At 41.3% G+C, this 16,314-nt stretch overlaps 1 protein-coding gene across 2 annotated transcripts in view; it reads right to left on the reverse strand.

The window, feature by feature from the left end:
* Positions 1-16,314, reverse strand: part of F8 (coagulation factor VIII) — a 146,299-nt gene that overhangs the window by 7,831 nt on the left and 122,154 nt on the right. For both annotated transcript variants that reach the window (XM_060375196.1, XM_060375197.1), the window contains 2 exons: positions 15,860-16,008; positions 14,852-15,028 (listed from right to left, as the gene is read on the reverse strand). In XM_060375196.1, coding sequence (XP_060231179.1) covers positions 14,852-15,028; positions 15,860-16,008 — 326 coding nt within the window. The remainder of the gene's footprint in view (positions 1-14,851; positions 15,029-15,859; positions 16,009-16,314) is intronic.

Genomic DNA, 16,314 nt, shown 5'->3' on the forward strand with positions numbered 1-16,314 from the left:
TGTAAGCTTGCTTCGGCAGCAGCACGTGGACAGCCCACTGGCAGTCAAGCCCCAGGTGGTCCAGAAGCTCACAGCAGCCAGAAAGGTAGCTGCTTTATTGGCAGCTAAGTTCAGGTGTCCAGATTCTTCCCCAGAATAAAAGAATCTCAGATGGTAAGTGTGCAATCAGGGACAATATAAACCTTGGGCAATAGGAGGGGTACCAAGGGTAAAAGTTTGATTTGATGGGGTCAGAGGTGCCAGGTATACTTAATCTACATGTAACAAAACAGTCTTACCATAAGAGGGGAAAAGCCGTACTTAATTATCTTATAGGTGGAGGAGAATCTCCAGATACAGTTAAAGGTCATTGGTTGAACACCAAGACATCTTATTAGCACAGGGTGAGTACCTCCAGGAATTCCCAGGTGCTTACTAAGCAGGTTTCTTGTCAGGAAAGGGTAGGGCCTATAATCTTTCTTGAGAGCTATCTGACACTCCTTACAAGATCTGGGGTTCCCAGATCAGACAGAGAGAACTCCACTGAGAAAGGAAGTCACTGTTACAGACCGAACTCAGAAGCTATCCAGAAATGTCAGACTTCACCTTGCCAGCAGAGTCCCACAACCAAGACTATAGGTCTTTTTGCCCAAGAGTTATTTAAGAAGTTCTGTCTAATATGAATTCCTGGGGATGGATGCTAGTGAGGTCTTTAGGACCTGCCCAGTGTTAGGTTTCATCAGCCTGTTCTAGGCAAAGTACTGTTCTTATTACCCTGTCCTACTAACAGCAAATAAGGTCTTGCTCTATAATGCTGCTCAATATTGGGGTACTATTGGTAAAGTTAGTCCTTTAGTCACAAAGGGGATGATAAGCTGGGTGGCTCTTTAGATTCTAACAGTGTCAGTAAGTTGTACAGTGTCAAGGAAAGTCTCAGCCTACCTTACCTGCCTGCAAAACTTTTAGGCTGAAGCTCAAGTCCAACCCACTAGTATCCTTCTGGTGCTGGAACCAGTCTATAAGCTCCATTTGAAAATTTTGGCTTTCATATAAGGTCTTCAGCATTGTGTTTCATCACAGTGGGGCTGAAACTAAGCTTCAAGGCAAAGTCAAAAGCTGTGCTAGCTTTCATGCCCTGCTCCTCAGCAGGTGGAATCTTGCTTCCTATCTGTCACCAGACATTGTGAAAGGGGGTTCAAGGCAGAGTGGAACTGGCCTTTCTGATGCTGTCCTAACTCAGTTCTAGAATCTTAGAACATGTGTATTGGCCTGGTGGTAGGATATAAGTGGTATCACTCAGCAGCAGATTTTACTGTCAGGCCAGGGATTAGGTTGCAAGTCTAAGGCCTGAGCTTAAGTCTTCTGCCTTCCTCGACTCTCTCTAAGCTGTGCTGTTTAAAGTTGAGGGAGGCATGGCAAAGGCAACTCTTTCCTTTCTGCTTTCTTTAGCACATCTTGGTTTATTTTTTATAGTAAAATCAGACACTACTTTCTCATTTGTTTTCCTTAGCTCATGTGAAAGTAATTTATATATGAATAACTATTCAACTTGGTGTGCCTAAGTGGAGATGATTGCTGGAGCAGCTTACTCAGCCACTACTTTGTCCTGCTTTCTATTTTGATATATAATGCTTTGTTATTATTTATTTAAAATTTTTTTGAGGCAGGGTTTCTCTGTGTAGCCCTGGCTGTCCTGGAACTCACTCTGTAGACCAGGTTGGCCTCAAACTCGGAGATCTGCCTGCCTTTGCTTCCTAAGGATTAAAGGCATGTACCCCACCACACAGCTAAGTATTTTCTAATTTACAATTTCTTTTGTGACGTAGGTGTTTTGTTCTGCAGGCAATTCAACTGTCCTGCCCTTAAAGGACCTTTAGGGTCCTGACAACATCTTATGTCAGTACCTGGATCTTATAACATCATCTGAGCCAGGTACTTAATGGCTGGTCTGCCATTCCCACCCTCTCTTACTCTTTTGCTCTCCTTTCTTGCTTTCTCTGTTGGGGTGCCCCTGACCCCCACCATATCTCTCTCTCCTCCCCTCTCTCTCTCCATCCAATAAATTCTTTCATATAATATCTGTTGCGTGCATGGCAGTTTTATGTAAGTACTATCGGTAAGAGTTATTAAAAGTTTCTCTATTGCTATGAAGACTTTACAGTTGTCCTTTTACTTCATATCCAACTTAAAATAAATAATATGCTTTAAAACTTTTCTGAAAATCGAGACTGCTTGGTGGGGACAGGGATGAAAGATCATAAGTAAGTGGAATAGTAAAACACAGGTAATATGAATGGGGAAGAAGAATAATGGTGATGAAGGTTTATGTGAGGAGAGGGATGGAGGCGTAGGTCAGAGGAAGAGATGGGCAAGGGATGAGTAACACTAAAGATGGTCTCCTTGGTTTGCCTGTGGTATATATGCAAGATTAGAGTCTCACAACAGTGTGATGCAGCCATGATCATTCAGGCCTTTACAGCCATTGAAGCAGGACATTCTCCCCAAGCATGGTTGGATACCATAAAAAGCTAAAATGATACGCTCAGGATGCGAGGCTAAGCACTGCACTCAGGGTCAGCTGCTTTGGACCCAGAGAAGAGCATGTCTGATTGCATGCGGGTTGATGCCCCAGGTCCCGCCTCTGAGAAAAAGGTATCAGACGGGTCTGATGCTCTTTGGGTGGATGACACCTAAATGAACATCTGTACAAAGTCCCAATTTATTTCTAATATCAGAGATCAGACCTCTACTCTTGCCTGATGCGTCTAAAACAAAAAGGGGGAACTGTAGAGAGCTGCGGAATGCTATGCCTTAAAGATGGAGCTGGTTTCTGCCTTCCACCTTCCCGATGGTGAGTGCTCTCTGTCATGAACAACTCCACATTTGGCTAAGGCCGAGGATCTGGCTTGCTTCCATGTATGTGGACCTATCTGCATTGCCCCCGTGGCACGCCTGGGTTGGCTACCCAGAGGCTATTTAAGATGTGGGCTGGCTTTCCCCGGGGTCCGAGGATTGTTCAATGTTCCTGAATAAACTGCATTGAAAAAAAAAATACAGTAGGGGCTGGAGAGATGGCTAAGTGGTTAAGAGCACTGTCTGCTTTTAGAGAGGTCCTGAGTTCAATTCCTGGCAATCACATGGGGGCTCACAACCATATGTACTGGGATCTGATGCCCTCTTCTGGCATGCAGGTGTACATGCAGATAGAGCACTCATACAATAAACAAACAAACAAACAAACTATATGGTAACTTACTATTTTGCATGTATTCATCTAAAAGAGTTAACTTGACTTACCCTACAGAAAATACAATGCTCTTCCAGAAGTCATAGGTTGTCAAATAAAAATTCAAGTGCCAGATTTGGGATACCTCCCTGTGATAGCTAATCTTGGTTGTCAACTTGACTACATATGGAACCAACTAAAACTCTACAGCTGTGCATACATGTGAGCAATTTTTCTTTATTGGGCCATTTGAGGTAGGAAGACCCACCCTAAATCTGGGCCACACCATCTGGTGGCAGTCTTTATAAAAGAACATGGAAGAAGTAAGCTTTGGCTTTTTGAATGCTTGCTTTCACTCTCACTGAAAAGTTCATATATCCTCCTTCTGAGATATTCTTTCACTGCTGTTAGAGCCTACTTCTTCAGGATTTTAATGAAGACTGGAGACTAGCTGATACATCCAGCCTTGTAGACTAAACATCTACTGGATTCTTGAACTTTCCGTCAGGAGGTAGCTATTGTTAAACAAGCCATACCATAGCCTATAAGTCACTCCAACAAAGGCCCCTCTATATATGTGTAAGTGTGTGTACCTATGTGTGTGTATACACATATATATGCACATATATGTATACACATATATGTATTCATACTTACATATTTATATTTACTGTATGTATATATACAAATATATACATATTCATACTATCAGTTCTCTAGATAATCATGACTAATACATTCTTCTCTTTGATCAGGGATGTCCTGGAGACCCCTAAACATTGCTCTTTGTTGTCAATCAGAACTTGATGGTAAGTCCCTATTGTTAAAGATACCACACACTTTGGTCACAAGACTTGGAGCCATCAAGAAGGTACTGGACAGGAAGCATCCTTACTGCTGGCTAACTTTCATAGAATCTGAAGCTGTTATGCATGCTATTGGGGAAAAAAGTAATTAACAGTCTTACCTAGCTATAGAAGCCTGTGGGCTTCAATAATGATTAGTATGATAAGACATATTAATGGGTACAACAGTGAAATAAATGTTATAAAGGTAACTTTCTGATTGGATTTAAGGCCTGCTCCATAGGAGGAATTGTATGCCTGAAACTGTAAATCTGGCCAAGAATCCATAGTTGGAGAGTTCACAGACCCCAGGGTGTGGACCTACTACTATTATTTTGCTAAATAGACATAGTAGAAAACTACCTTCTAAATTCTCATCTCTATGCAGTACTTAACACTCATCTGAAGTTAAAGTTTCTAGTTTCTTTGAAGACTCTGTTGTGTCATGTGATGTTTTGCTGTGAGATTTCTTATTTGAGGAGTGTGACTTTGGCCAGCTGAAAACATCTGCGGGTAGACTCTGAGGAGAGGAGATATATAGAAGCCCACAGACAGTGAGACAGCGCTTTTTGACTGACTTTGCTGCACTGGTCTTTGTTCTTCAACACTTGACTTTGCAGATGGAAACGTTCCAGAGAACTTCTTGGGGCAATCCAACTGAGTCTTATGGCTTTCAGAGACTCATTCCTATCTGCTGAATCATGCTGATTCGTGTTTCTGTTTGGTGTTGGCATTTGGACTGGACTGCTGGTATCCAGACAATGAAGAGTGGACTCACCCCAAAGAACTACTTCTAAGAAAGGTCTACACCCCCCCCCCCCTTTTCCTAATAACCTTCTTTCTCCCCTACCTCTGGCCAGTGGGTTAGAAGGGAGGTAGAAGCATTTATGAACCCTAAATAAAGTTTTGTTTAAAAACATCTAAGCCTACACTCATCAGAGAAACTGCTTTGTCCAGTGAATGGCAGCTAATGCAGGAACTCATAACTGGTCAAATTGTAGGGTGTTGTGGAGTGCTCAGCTACATTAACATCACCCTACCTCTATCCCTGCCTAAGGATCAGGGCCCACATTAGAAGAGGGGAGCAGAAAGACTATAGGGTGCAGAAAGATTGTAAGAGCCAGAAGTCATATATAAATGGAGCAAAACGTGCCTCCTGGACATGACAAGACTGTTGCAGTCATGAATGCACAGCAGCTCTAGTTCCCTGGAGAAGATCTGTACAAGCTCAAGCCAATTAACACTTTAGATGGAGCAAAAAAGGATTACAGTAAGCTCCCACCACTGAGTGTTAGACCAAGGCAGCCCTCTTTCCCCCAAATGGCAGTGCTGGTGACAACAGAAGTCCTCAACAGAAGGACTTTGATGAGAGTAAACAAAAGGAATATTATTGGGTAATCAAGCCTAAAAGAAGAAAAGCAGGTCTCCTAAGGCTGGTTTCTTTTACCAGGGACCTCCCTTAATCAGTCCCAAAGGTCAGCTACCTCAGCCAAGGACATCCAGTTTCTGGTCAATCTCAACAGCTCAAACATTTATCATACAATCTGTTTGCCTTTTGACCATTTTGATTGTTTTGTCCCCAAGAAGTAGCCTTGGAAGTTTTATCCCCAACAACCTTTCTTTCTAGCCATGGAACCATCTAATTTGGTGGTTTCACTGCACCCTCCCTTACATTTGTTGCTGAAACATGGGGAGAAAAGTGCCTTGGTTTTTTTCTCTGCTGACCCTTCTAACTTTACCAAAAAGTTCAGATATCTTACACAAACATATAGCCTTACTTATGTTATTCTTTTCTCTACTCTCACATCTGAAGAAAAGGAGAGAGTCTGGACCTCTGGCCAACCCCATACAGATGATGTCCAATATATGAATACTTCTTATTCCAGGGGAGCTGTGGCAGTTTCCTGGGTGGATCCCCACTGGAATTACCAGGTTGGTGCTGGGAATCAGAGCCTTGGCATGGCACCCCATAGTAAAATGGTTATTTGTCTCCTGGCTGACTTCTAAAAGCACTCCTACAAGGTTGTTAATTTTAATAAACAGGGAGGTCTCCCAGAAGACAGATGAAAATCCTGCTGAGTTCTTCAACCAACCCACAGAGGATCTCCTTCAACACACAAAGTTAGATCCTAATTCTCAAGAAGATATACATGTCCTCTCCCAGTCAGTCCCTGATATTAGGGGGAAAAAAACTTAAGAGACTAGATGATGACCCTCAAACCCTCAGAAATAAATACATGTTCACTATAGCATTTTAAAGGTATTTAATGGAAAAGAGGAACAAGTATAGACAAGTAATAGCTTCTGGCAGCAGCCCCGAAGCCACCTCTAAAGAAGATGGAGGATCCATTTGGCAAAAAAACTGCATTTTACCCCACCTGCTGCTAAGACCATGTCAAAACTGCAGAGAGGTAGAATACTGGAGGCAAGTATTCTTGCCCCACTCAGCCTCAACAACACAGGTCAATTCACCGAATTCTGCCTCTACAGCAAGACCTTTCAGATCTTCTGCAAGACTGACACTGGCCCTGGGACCTCTGCCCCTAACAGAACCATCAAGATTACTACAGAGGAGCCTTGGGCTACTGTCCAGGTAACAGTAAGTCTGTGTTATTTTTAATAGATTCTTGAGAGATACTTGGTCTATACATCTGGATAACTTTGGTAAAACTTAACCTTCTCAGGTCTTTGGGATGGGTGTTGACAGCCTCCCCCCCCCAGCCCAGAGCTGTTTCCTCTGAAGCTACTTGATTGCTCACTCTTTCTTTGTTACACCTATTTAAACCTTATATTGTAGGTATATCATGGCTAAAGTACATGTTTTCTAGCCTTTGAAGACTCTCCTTGGCTGACACTAATGCCTCATCCTATCCTCTTTAGACTCCCCCATTGACACACAAGTATGGGGCACTTCATTTCTCTCAATGGCTTCCCATTAAGATCCTACTCTGGCCAGGCAGTGGTGGCACAATCCCAGCACTCAAGAGGCAGAGGCAGGTGGATCTCTGTGAGTTCAAGGCCAGCCTTGTCTACAAAGCGATTCCAGGATAGCCAGAGCTGCTGTTACACAGAGAAACCCTGTCTTAAAAAGAAAAGAAAAGAAAAAAAAAAAAGGTTCCTATTCTGGGATTCTGTATCCTATCCTGTCATTCTCAATGCTGTATCTCTTTAAAACATAGACAAAGCTTAGAAGCTACCACAATGTCTTCTTACTAAAGGTATTCTCACGCCTACTCATTTGCTATCTTGCCTGTTCTAAAGCATAATGGTTCCTATTGTTTGGTCCAGGACTTCAGGATTTTTAATGCAGCAGTCTTTCTTACACACCCAGTGGTGCCTAATCCTAATGTGGGGGTGGGCGGTGGGGAACTCAGGCTTTGCACACTACATAGCATGTTGCTTCTCATGTATCACTGAGACCTCATAACTCCACAAGACTGATTGACTAATCAGCCTAATGATGACAATGAAACAAAACAACTTCCTAAACCTAAACAACTTCCTCAATACTACTAATACTATTTCCTTGCTATTAGACTTCAATTTGCCAAATAATTTCTTTTAAAAAAAAAAGTGGTGAGTGCATGTGTGTGTGTTTGTCTGTGTGTGTGTGTGTGTGTGTGTGTGTGTGTGTGTGTGTGCAAATGAAGGCTCATGGTAAACTCAGGGGCCATTTCCTAAGTGCTATTCATCTAGTTTTTCCCCCCATCACATTTATTAACAACTAACAAATAAATAAAACCAATTTTGTTTTTTTTAAGAAAAGGTGTCTCTCTCTTTTACATGGAACTCGCCAATTGTGCTAAGCTGGCTAGTCTGTATGTCTTAAAGATCTGTCTATCTTTGCTGTTTCTGTGTCCCCTGAACTATTTCTTTTGTTTTGTTGACATGGGTTCTGGGGATCAAACTCAGGTCTTCATGCTTGGACCATAATATTCTATACACTGAGCCATTTTCCTTGCTCTGTATTTTTAGCTGTGTTAAAATTGATTTACATATTGATATAATTCTTGGGATTTGTTGTATATATACACAGATGGGTTTCATATCCACTTCAGTTGTGTGGTGTGTTTGTGTGTGTATGTGTCTGGTGAGTGTCTGTATCTGAAGTGAAGTTTTTAATAATATTCTGGAACAGCACTTTTGCTTCTCTTTGGTGTCTAAGTCTCCATCTGGAAAACAATTAGCACACTCATTACATAACACATACTGAAGCATTAACACACTGGACTGTTTAAATACTGAGAGTTCATAATTGTCCCACAGGAGATCAGCAAGGTATGAGTTTAGAGATGCTGATTTTCAATGGGAAAATCTTCCGTAGTGCTTGGAATGAACTCCCTTGTGGAACTGTCCTGAAAGGCACAGTACTTACTGTTTTTATCTTTGAAATGTTCTTTTCTGGTGGGGTTTGTGTGTGGTTGAAAATGGTGACCATTTTAACTTTCTGCTTAAAATTTTTCTTACTGCAGAAAGTATTTGCAGTATACAATTAGAATTCTCAACATTTTACTTTACTATTCTAGATTTTAATTCTTTACCATTTCTTTACATCAAGGTTAACATGACCTCTTTGCGTTTACCTGAAAGGACCCTGGCATGGGAAAGTGTCTCAGCTTAGTTGGACTGTCCTCTCTCAAGGATTCTGAGATATAGCTCCCATTTCTTCAGCTAGGCTCTGGCCACTGACCTTTTTCCTGACAGTCTCCCAGCCTCTTAATCCGAGTATGTAATGACTTTCTACTATGAGGTCTGTTGCTCCTCTCACTGCCACAGCAACATACTGCTCAACTTCTTAACTTCCAAGGAAAACAAATGACCCATAGTCTCCCCTTCCAAAGCTCAACTTTCTATCCTTCAGGTCAAATATCCATGATTTCTGTTATCCTCCAATAGCTAAAAATGCACTCTTAATGGCAGACAGTATTTGAAGTCCCTCACATCTCCAACCACCAAATAAGAGATTCTCTCCTTGTCCTGGTGGAGTACAGCAGAACCTGGATTCTCAACTTTGCTCTTCTTGCTCACCTCATCTATGAAGCAGATAAGGGTCCCTTAACTGAGTCTCTAGATTCTACTAAGCCAGTCATACCTGCTTTCTTGTTTCTAGAGGTACTTCTACAGGTCTCTGGCTCTCCCTGACCTTGACCAATCTGTTATTTTGTGTACTTCTGAAAATATGGAAAATGACTCTGGGATTTCGGAACAAATGAGAAGACTCACCATTGCTCCTGTTTTCTATATTTCCAAACAGCTAGATATAACAGTTAGGGGATGGCAATCTTGCCTACAGGATTGGCACAGCCTCCCTATTGGTACAGGAGGCCTCTAAGCTCACCTTTGGTTGTAGTCTGTCCTCTCACCACACCAGTTCAAGGGTCTCCTATCATGCAAAAGAATCACTCTATTTATTCCCTTTTAAGCTCCAATCTCACTTGATTCCTGCCTTCATGTTATCCCTACTACACTCCTTTCTAAGGCCACTACCTTCACTCAGTCTTGCCTAGAATAACTTGAAACCCTTACTTTTGAAAATTTACAGTTTTCTATTTCCCCTTTGTCATGTCCTGATTATTCTTGGTTCATAGATGGATGTTCATCTTTCAGTTCCACTGGCTCCAGCCAAAATGGGCTTGCTATAGTCTCCTTTGACAAGTTGTAGAGTCTGTCACTTCTCAGAAGGAGTACTTCTCAGAAGGCAGAGCTCGTAGCCCTCACTAGAGTCCTTACTGTAGCATGAGCTAAACCATTAACATATACACAGATTCTAAGTATTCAATTCCACATTCTACACCACAGTGCCTCCATATGGCAGAAGGGCTTTCTTACTACCAATGGGCCTCTTATCCTAAAACTGCTAGAAGCCTCCTATTTTCCTAAGCAGGTGGTCATTATTCACTGTTGAGGTGACTAGGCCCCCTTTTAATGATATAGTTTTGGGAAATTCTCTCACTGAGAAGCCTGTGAAAGAGGCCAGGTAACACCCCTACTAGGAAGGAAAGTAACACTTCCTTCCTCTATTCTCCTTTTGGCTCGTCCAAGCCTAAATCCCATCTACTCTGAGTCTCAATGCCAGGCCCTCCAGGCTATGGCAGCCTGTTATGGGCACTCAGGGCTGGCTCCTTCTACAGGACACGTACCATCTCCCTGATACTCATGCAAAACCTTTTCATGTATTCACAAGCCCTTTCACAATGGGTCTTGATATATCTATCACTTTCTATAGTCTTTCTTCTTCCACCTCATCCTTTCTGTTCTCCTTAAGGCTATGACTCAGAGATGCTCCACCTGAACTCAAATCTCCCCACAAGGGGCCTCTTAACTCCTTTCTTCTTTCAACCCACATAAATTTTGGAGCAATCTTCCAGGGGAAGACTGGCAGATAGATTTCACACATATACTTTTCAAGAAACATAATTTTTTTTCTTACTATTGTAGTAGGGTGGGTAGAAGATTTCCCTATTATGGCTGAGATTGCACAAGTGGTCTATTCCCACCCCACATTTGGACTTTCTAGATACATACAATTGGATAATGGCCTGAAATTCATTTCTAAAGTCACTGAGTTATGGGCTGGAGAGATGGTTCAGAGGTTAAGAGCACTGGCTCCTCTTCCAGAGGTCACTGAATTAGCCTTAAGGCCTTTAGAGGTGACACCTTTGTATTTCCTATTGTCCCCAGTCTTTGAGAAAGATAGACAGGGCTAATTGACCTACTAAGACTCCTCTATACAAACTGTTTTCTGAGCTTCGCCTTCCTTAGCCTCAACTCCTACCTGCAGCACTCACTCACATTCAGGCCACACCCTGAGCCCATTTGGGTTAATGTTCCCCGCACCCTAGGAAATTTACCTCCTCTGGATGCAGCCCCACTTTATGACTACTTATGTTTACTCACTCTTTTAAAACACCTTCTTTGGGAACATGTTGATCATGTCCTCTCTCAGCCTTCTACTGACCCTATCACCCAAATCATTTTACCAGGAAACAGATTTACAAAAAAAGCCTCTTTTCACAGGCCTTCAATCTACACAGGATGGGTCTGTAACCTGGTCATCCTCACACACCAGTGACTGCTAAGGTTCAAAGAGTTGCAACTTGTATCCATTTGTAACAGTTCAAATGGCTCTGGATCACTTTTCTGATAAATTTTCCTATCAGATCCCCTGAAACTTAAATTTTCTCACTTGTCTTCTATCTCTAAGGACACCTGATGTGGAGTCTTCTTCCTGCGGACTCCTGCTGGAGGTGTGAGGGAGTTTTCTTTTTTCTTTTTCCTTGCTTCCTAGGCAGCATGACAAACATGGAAAATTCAGATATATGTTCAAACTAATAAACTCCTTGGTTCCTTCTTCTGCCTGACTTCAGGCTGCTGCTTGGAGATTCCTCTGACTTTTGATCCCCAGGCTTCTGTTTCTGTAATTTTGGTAATGAGAAACCCAGCCTCAATTCCCATAATAATGTCAAACACCTTTGTCTCCTCAAAGACCAAACAAATCCAACGGACATGGATGACTCCTCTTGGGATGGGTGTCCAAACTGGAGGTATAGGTACCATAATTCTGAGCCAAGATAGGGCATAACAATTCTGCTGTGGGCTGGTGCAGTATATGGTCACCTTTACCATCTGGGATCCCTAGGATTAAAAAAATGGGCCTAGGGGCTTGTGAGACAAATCTACACCTGTATGGCAGGGTTTAGGCCCTCTCAAAGAGGAGTGGCAATATTTAGATCCCTCAAGGAAGCACTGGCCACCCCTATAGACAATATACTTGAGGTTATTAGACAATTTGAATCCACCCTGCAGTCAAAGCTGTGTGAGATCTCCCTTTAGACTATTAAAAATCAGTCCCTGAGTCTTCTCTAGACTTAAGAAAGTAATAGTGGATTCCTAAATGTAACCTTTTGCTTCCTTTGTGCTCCCCTGCAACAACCCCTTACACCATGGTCTGTAACCCGTGAACATTTGTTCTTCCTCATCACTACCAATGCGTCTTTACTTTTTATAGATAGCAGGTTCTTGCTGTAAAAGGCACTTTTATTCATCTGCTTCAGTTGTTGTCTCAGAGGCTTACTGCTTCTGTCTGTTAACCTAGACCTAGTCTTGGAAGCTTCCAGCCTTCGTACAATCTAATCTAGGCCTAGAATGTTTTCAGTCTCTGAGACTTTCTGCTTAATAAGCTCAACCTTTCTTGTTCTTTCTGAGCTACTAGCTAGTTGGTTTAACTCAGCTCTTCTGGTTCAAATTCCTCTGTCAGCTGACTTATTCAAACTGGCTTCTCTCTCAGCCTCCGAATTGCTCTGTTTGGCCTCAAACTAATTCCAGAAATCTACTCTAATTTTCTGGCTCCTTTTCATTCTCTGGCTCATTCTGTCTTCACCTATGTCTGGCTTATTCTCTCTTCAACCTCTCTCTGTAGATCTGTACTGGTAAACTGCCTCCTTTCTCTCTGCATTGCCCCATAAGTAGCTTTGCTTCCCACCACTTCTCATCAGAGTTAGGTGTATCCTGTTCTGTCAAATCTTTCTCTGATTTGTCAGTGTTCTGCCTCTCAGTTAGACATCACTTTCAAACATGTGTGCTTCCTTCTACAAATGAACTTTATCTTCATTGTTTTGGAATAAAGGTATGTACTACCACACCTGGGCCTAAGCTCTTTTTTTTTTTTTTTTTACCTGAAACTTCTTCTTTATACCAGGCTGGCCTTGAATTCAGAGATCTGCTTGCCTTTGTCTCCTGGATTAAAGGTGTGATCAAGAAACCCAGATCACACAGACCTAGATCTTTGGATGTGATCTTTCGCCAGAACAGACACATTATGAATTAAAATTCCTCAACGTCTTGCCTCTCCAACAGTCATTCCAAATCCTATGTCTCAATTTTGAGAACCATACTAGCCCTGGAGCTAGGGTCTTACTCTGTAACCTGGAACTCACATAAATTCACCTGTCTCTGCCTCCCAAGTACTTGGAATAAAGTTGTGTACCACCGTGCCTGGCAAATCTGACATCTAATTATACTATTTTTCCTGCTTATTTTGATGTTCATTGTCTTCATCTGCTTGCTTTTATTTATTTGTTGAGTTTATCTTTCTGTATTTTTAATGCTATTTTGGGAATCTTAAAACCTTGATGGTTTATAACCTATCCTATTATTGACTGGTTATTCTGGAAAATACAATATGCATTAAATTGTCAAGGCTCAATATTATAACTTTACCTCCAAGAAAAAACTATAATTTTAAAATTCCTTATTCTACTTATATTCATTATATTTATACTGTTGTTATATCTTCTAAATAAACCATTGGCACATCATTATAAGTTGTTTATTTCAAGTAGTTGTTATAGTAGTAAAAAGCTGACATACCCCACCATGGATAATTTTTGGTTTAAAAAAAATATTACAAAAGCTGGACATGGTGGCTCACTACTTTAGTCCCAGCCCTTGGGAGGCAGAGGCAGGCAGATCTCTCTGAGTTCGAGGCCAGCCTGGTCTACAAAGCATGTCCAGGACAGCCAAGGCCACACAGTGTAAATCCTGTCTCAAAAAAACAAAACAAAAATTACAAAATACCACAGATGATGTAAACCATTGCTACTGCAATCGCAGTATACTCATGGCATACTAAGACCTTGTATAATATTTATAATTGGTCTGCTTTTTTGAATTATCTAAAAATTCCAGATCAAGACTAAAGAACATATGGATTGAAAATCTAGCCTTGCTAGTAAGCATAAAGCATCATTAAGCATTTGTTGAGAAAAAGCATAACTGTCTTTAGCTTTGATTCTTTTTTAAAAAAGTAATTTATTTAGTATGTGTACATATATGCCTACAGGCCGGAAGAGGGCACCAGATCTCATTATAGATAGTTATGAGCCACCGTGTGGTTGCTGGGAATTGAACTCAGGGCCCCTGGAAGAACAGACAGTGCTCTTAACCTCTAAACCATCTCTCCAGCCCCTTTAGCTTTGATTCTTGCAATCATCCTGTATGGCTTCCACTTCCGTGAGAAACAACTCTTGGCCGAATTTTTCCCCCCTTGGAATTTTACTCCCTTGCTTGGGGTCACTGTGTTCTCTCACAATATTATTCACAGTGTTCTGTTAATGTAGGTATGTAGGCATAAGGTGTTTCTATAAGTCAAATGCTGATTTCTGTACCCCCCATATCTGGTTGCAATCCTTGTGCTAAGGATCTCCTGTCTTAATGTTGTATAAACACTGTTCCACAATTGTCCCCTGATAGTCCAATAAAGTAGCTTACAGCTGAGCAGGGAATGGATTTCCTGCTAGCCAGGGGAGGAAGAGTTAGAAGAGGAAGTAGAGGATTCAGCAGAGGGAATGAGCCATGGGCAGAGGCCCAAGAAACATCAGGAGAAGGAGCTGGATCAGGAAGCTACAAAGTGCAAGTATCTCTGGGATGTATGCTAGGAGGAAACCAGATTAGCTCAGAGGGTAAAGAATAGAATAATAACAGATCAGTTCTTGTGCTGTGAAACTCATTTAGATAATATAATAGAGTCTCATTTATGTGATAGCTGGGTTAAGACACAAACTGAGAAACAAACACAGTTTTATAAAAATAGCATTAATATAAGTACTTAGTAAATTTTATCTTGAGAAGGTGGTCACAAATCAATCTGGTTTTACCTCTAAATGTGAAGAACTAAGACAGGAGTTGTATCCTTTATTCATTTTTGAAGGCAGGGTCTTATTCTGTAATCCAAGCTGGCCTTGAGCTGAGTGAAAGGATTACAGGCTTGAGTGACCATACACACTTTCTTATGAGAACATACCTTTACTTTGCCATTGTGTAAAATTCGAGTCCAGTGATGGCTGTCTTGACTGCTGGAAATAAGGAACTCTTTCACAAACATGCTGGTAAAGAGAGATTTCGCTCCCTGGGTTATTATTCCAGTAACTTTCATTGTCTTTTTTAAGTCCACTTGCAACCATTCTTTTGGATCATTCACCTGAGGAAGAGATATTTGAATAAATTCTCCTTTGTTACTATTTGCTCTCAGAAATCCACAACTATCTTTTAAGCTACACAGTAGTCATCACTATACATAAAGGTTTGTCTGCCTCCTTTATTGTACTAAGAATCCCAAGGGTGAAATTTTTCATCATTCTATTTTCAGTGTCCTCAGGTCACCCACTTAATAGGTTTCTAGTAAGTTCTGAATGAATCTACAAAACATATCTACTAGAATATAAACTCTGGCAATGTAGTAGCCAAACTTTCATTCAAAATAATAATGCTCTGAACTTTATTTACTTATTTGTCTGTGTCCGTGTCCGTGTGTGTGTGTGTGTGTGTGTGTGTGTGTATGTGTGTGTGGTGTGTGTGTGCGCGCGCGTGTGCTCATGCACATTCATGGCCATGGAACCTATGTGGAGGTCTAAGGACAATGTGGAGGAGTTGGCTCTCTCCTTCCCCTAATGTAGATACCAAGGATTGAACTTATGTCATCAGTTTGGTGGCAAGCACCTTTACCTGAGGAACCATCGCACTAGCTCTGGATTGGACTTAGCTACCATGATGATTTCACAGATATTAGCCTAGTACTGAATACAGAGATTCTTCTTCTAGGTACTTTATTAAAGATCATTTCTTCTTCCAGTGAATGCTGTGTAACATCACATGGCATATCAAGTGAATGTCTCTGGGGGCATTGTTGACCTCTCTAAACACTCTTCTTAAGAACAGTGAAGAGATATCCTTTTTTTAAAAAAGGCTTTTCCTATTTCCCAGGTTCTATTCTCTATTTTTATGAGTTACGTGATAAATATGTTGCTCCAACCCGAGGTCGCCAGGCATTAGTTCTTCCCTGGAGGTTAAGTCGAGCTTGTGAAGGAAGCCAAGTGGCAAACATATTGGTGAAATAGGATGAGGCAGTAATTTGTGTATCTGATATTACTTTGCTCTCCATTCCCAATGGTATGCTGCAACCTTAAAGAAATAAAAGCATAATGTCACATGGGTAGGCTGCAGCCTAGGTTTTATTTTCACTGCCTTCAATCCTCTAGAGATAGTGTCATCATGATCATTATCAGGCATCAAGTTTTACACAAGTTCTGTTACTGCTAAAATGCACAGATTTTCTGGTCAGTCCTACTTAGTTTTGCTTGATGTTTATTTTCCTTGTTGATAGAAGTATAGGAGATAACTGTTTCTAGAGTATCCTACGATTAGTATAACTGCAGTAAGAAACTCCTGTTTTTGTTGTTTTGTTTGTTTCAAGACTGTGATGATATT

The sequence above is a fragment of the Meriones unguiculatus genome, chromosome X (genome assembly GCF_030254825.1).
Source record: "Meriones unguiculatus strain TT.TT164.6M chromosome X, Bangor_MerUng_6.1, whole genome shotgun sequence".
Classification (NCBI taxonomy): Eukaryota; Metazoa; Chordata; class Mammalia; order Rodentia; family Muridae; genus Meriones; species Meriones unguiculatus.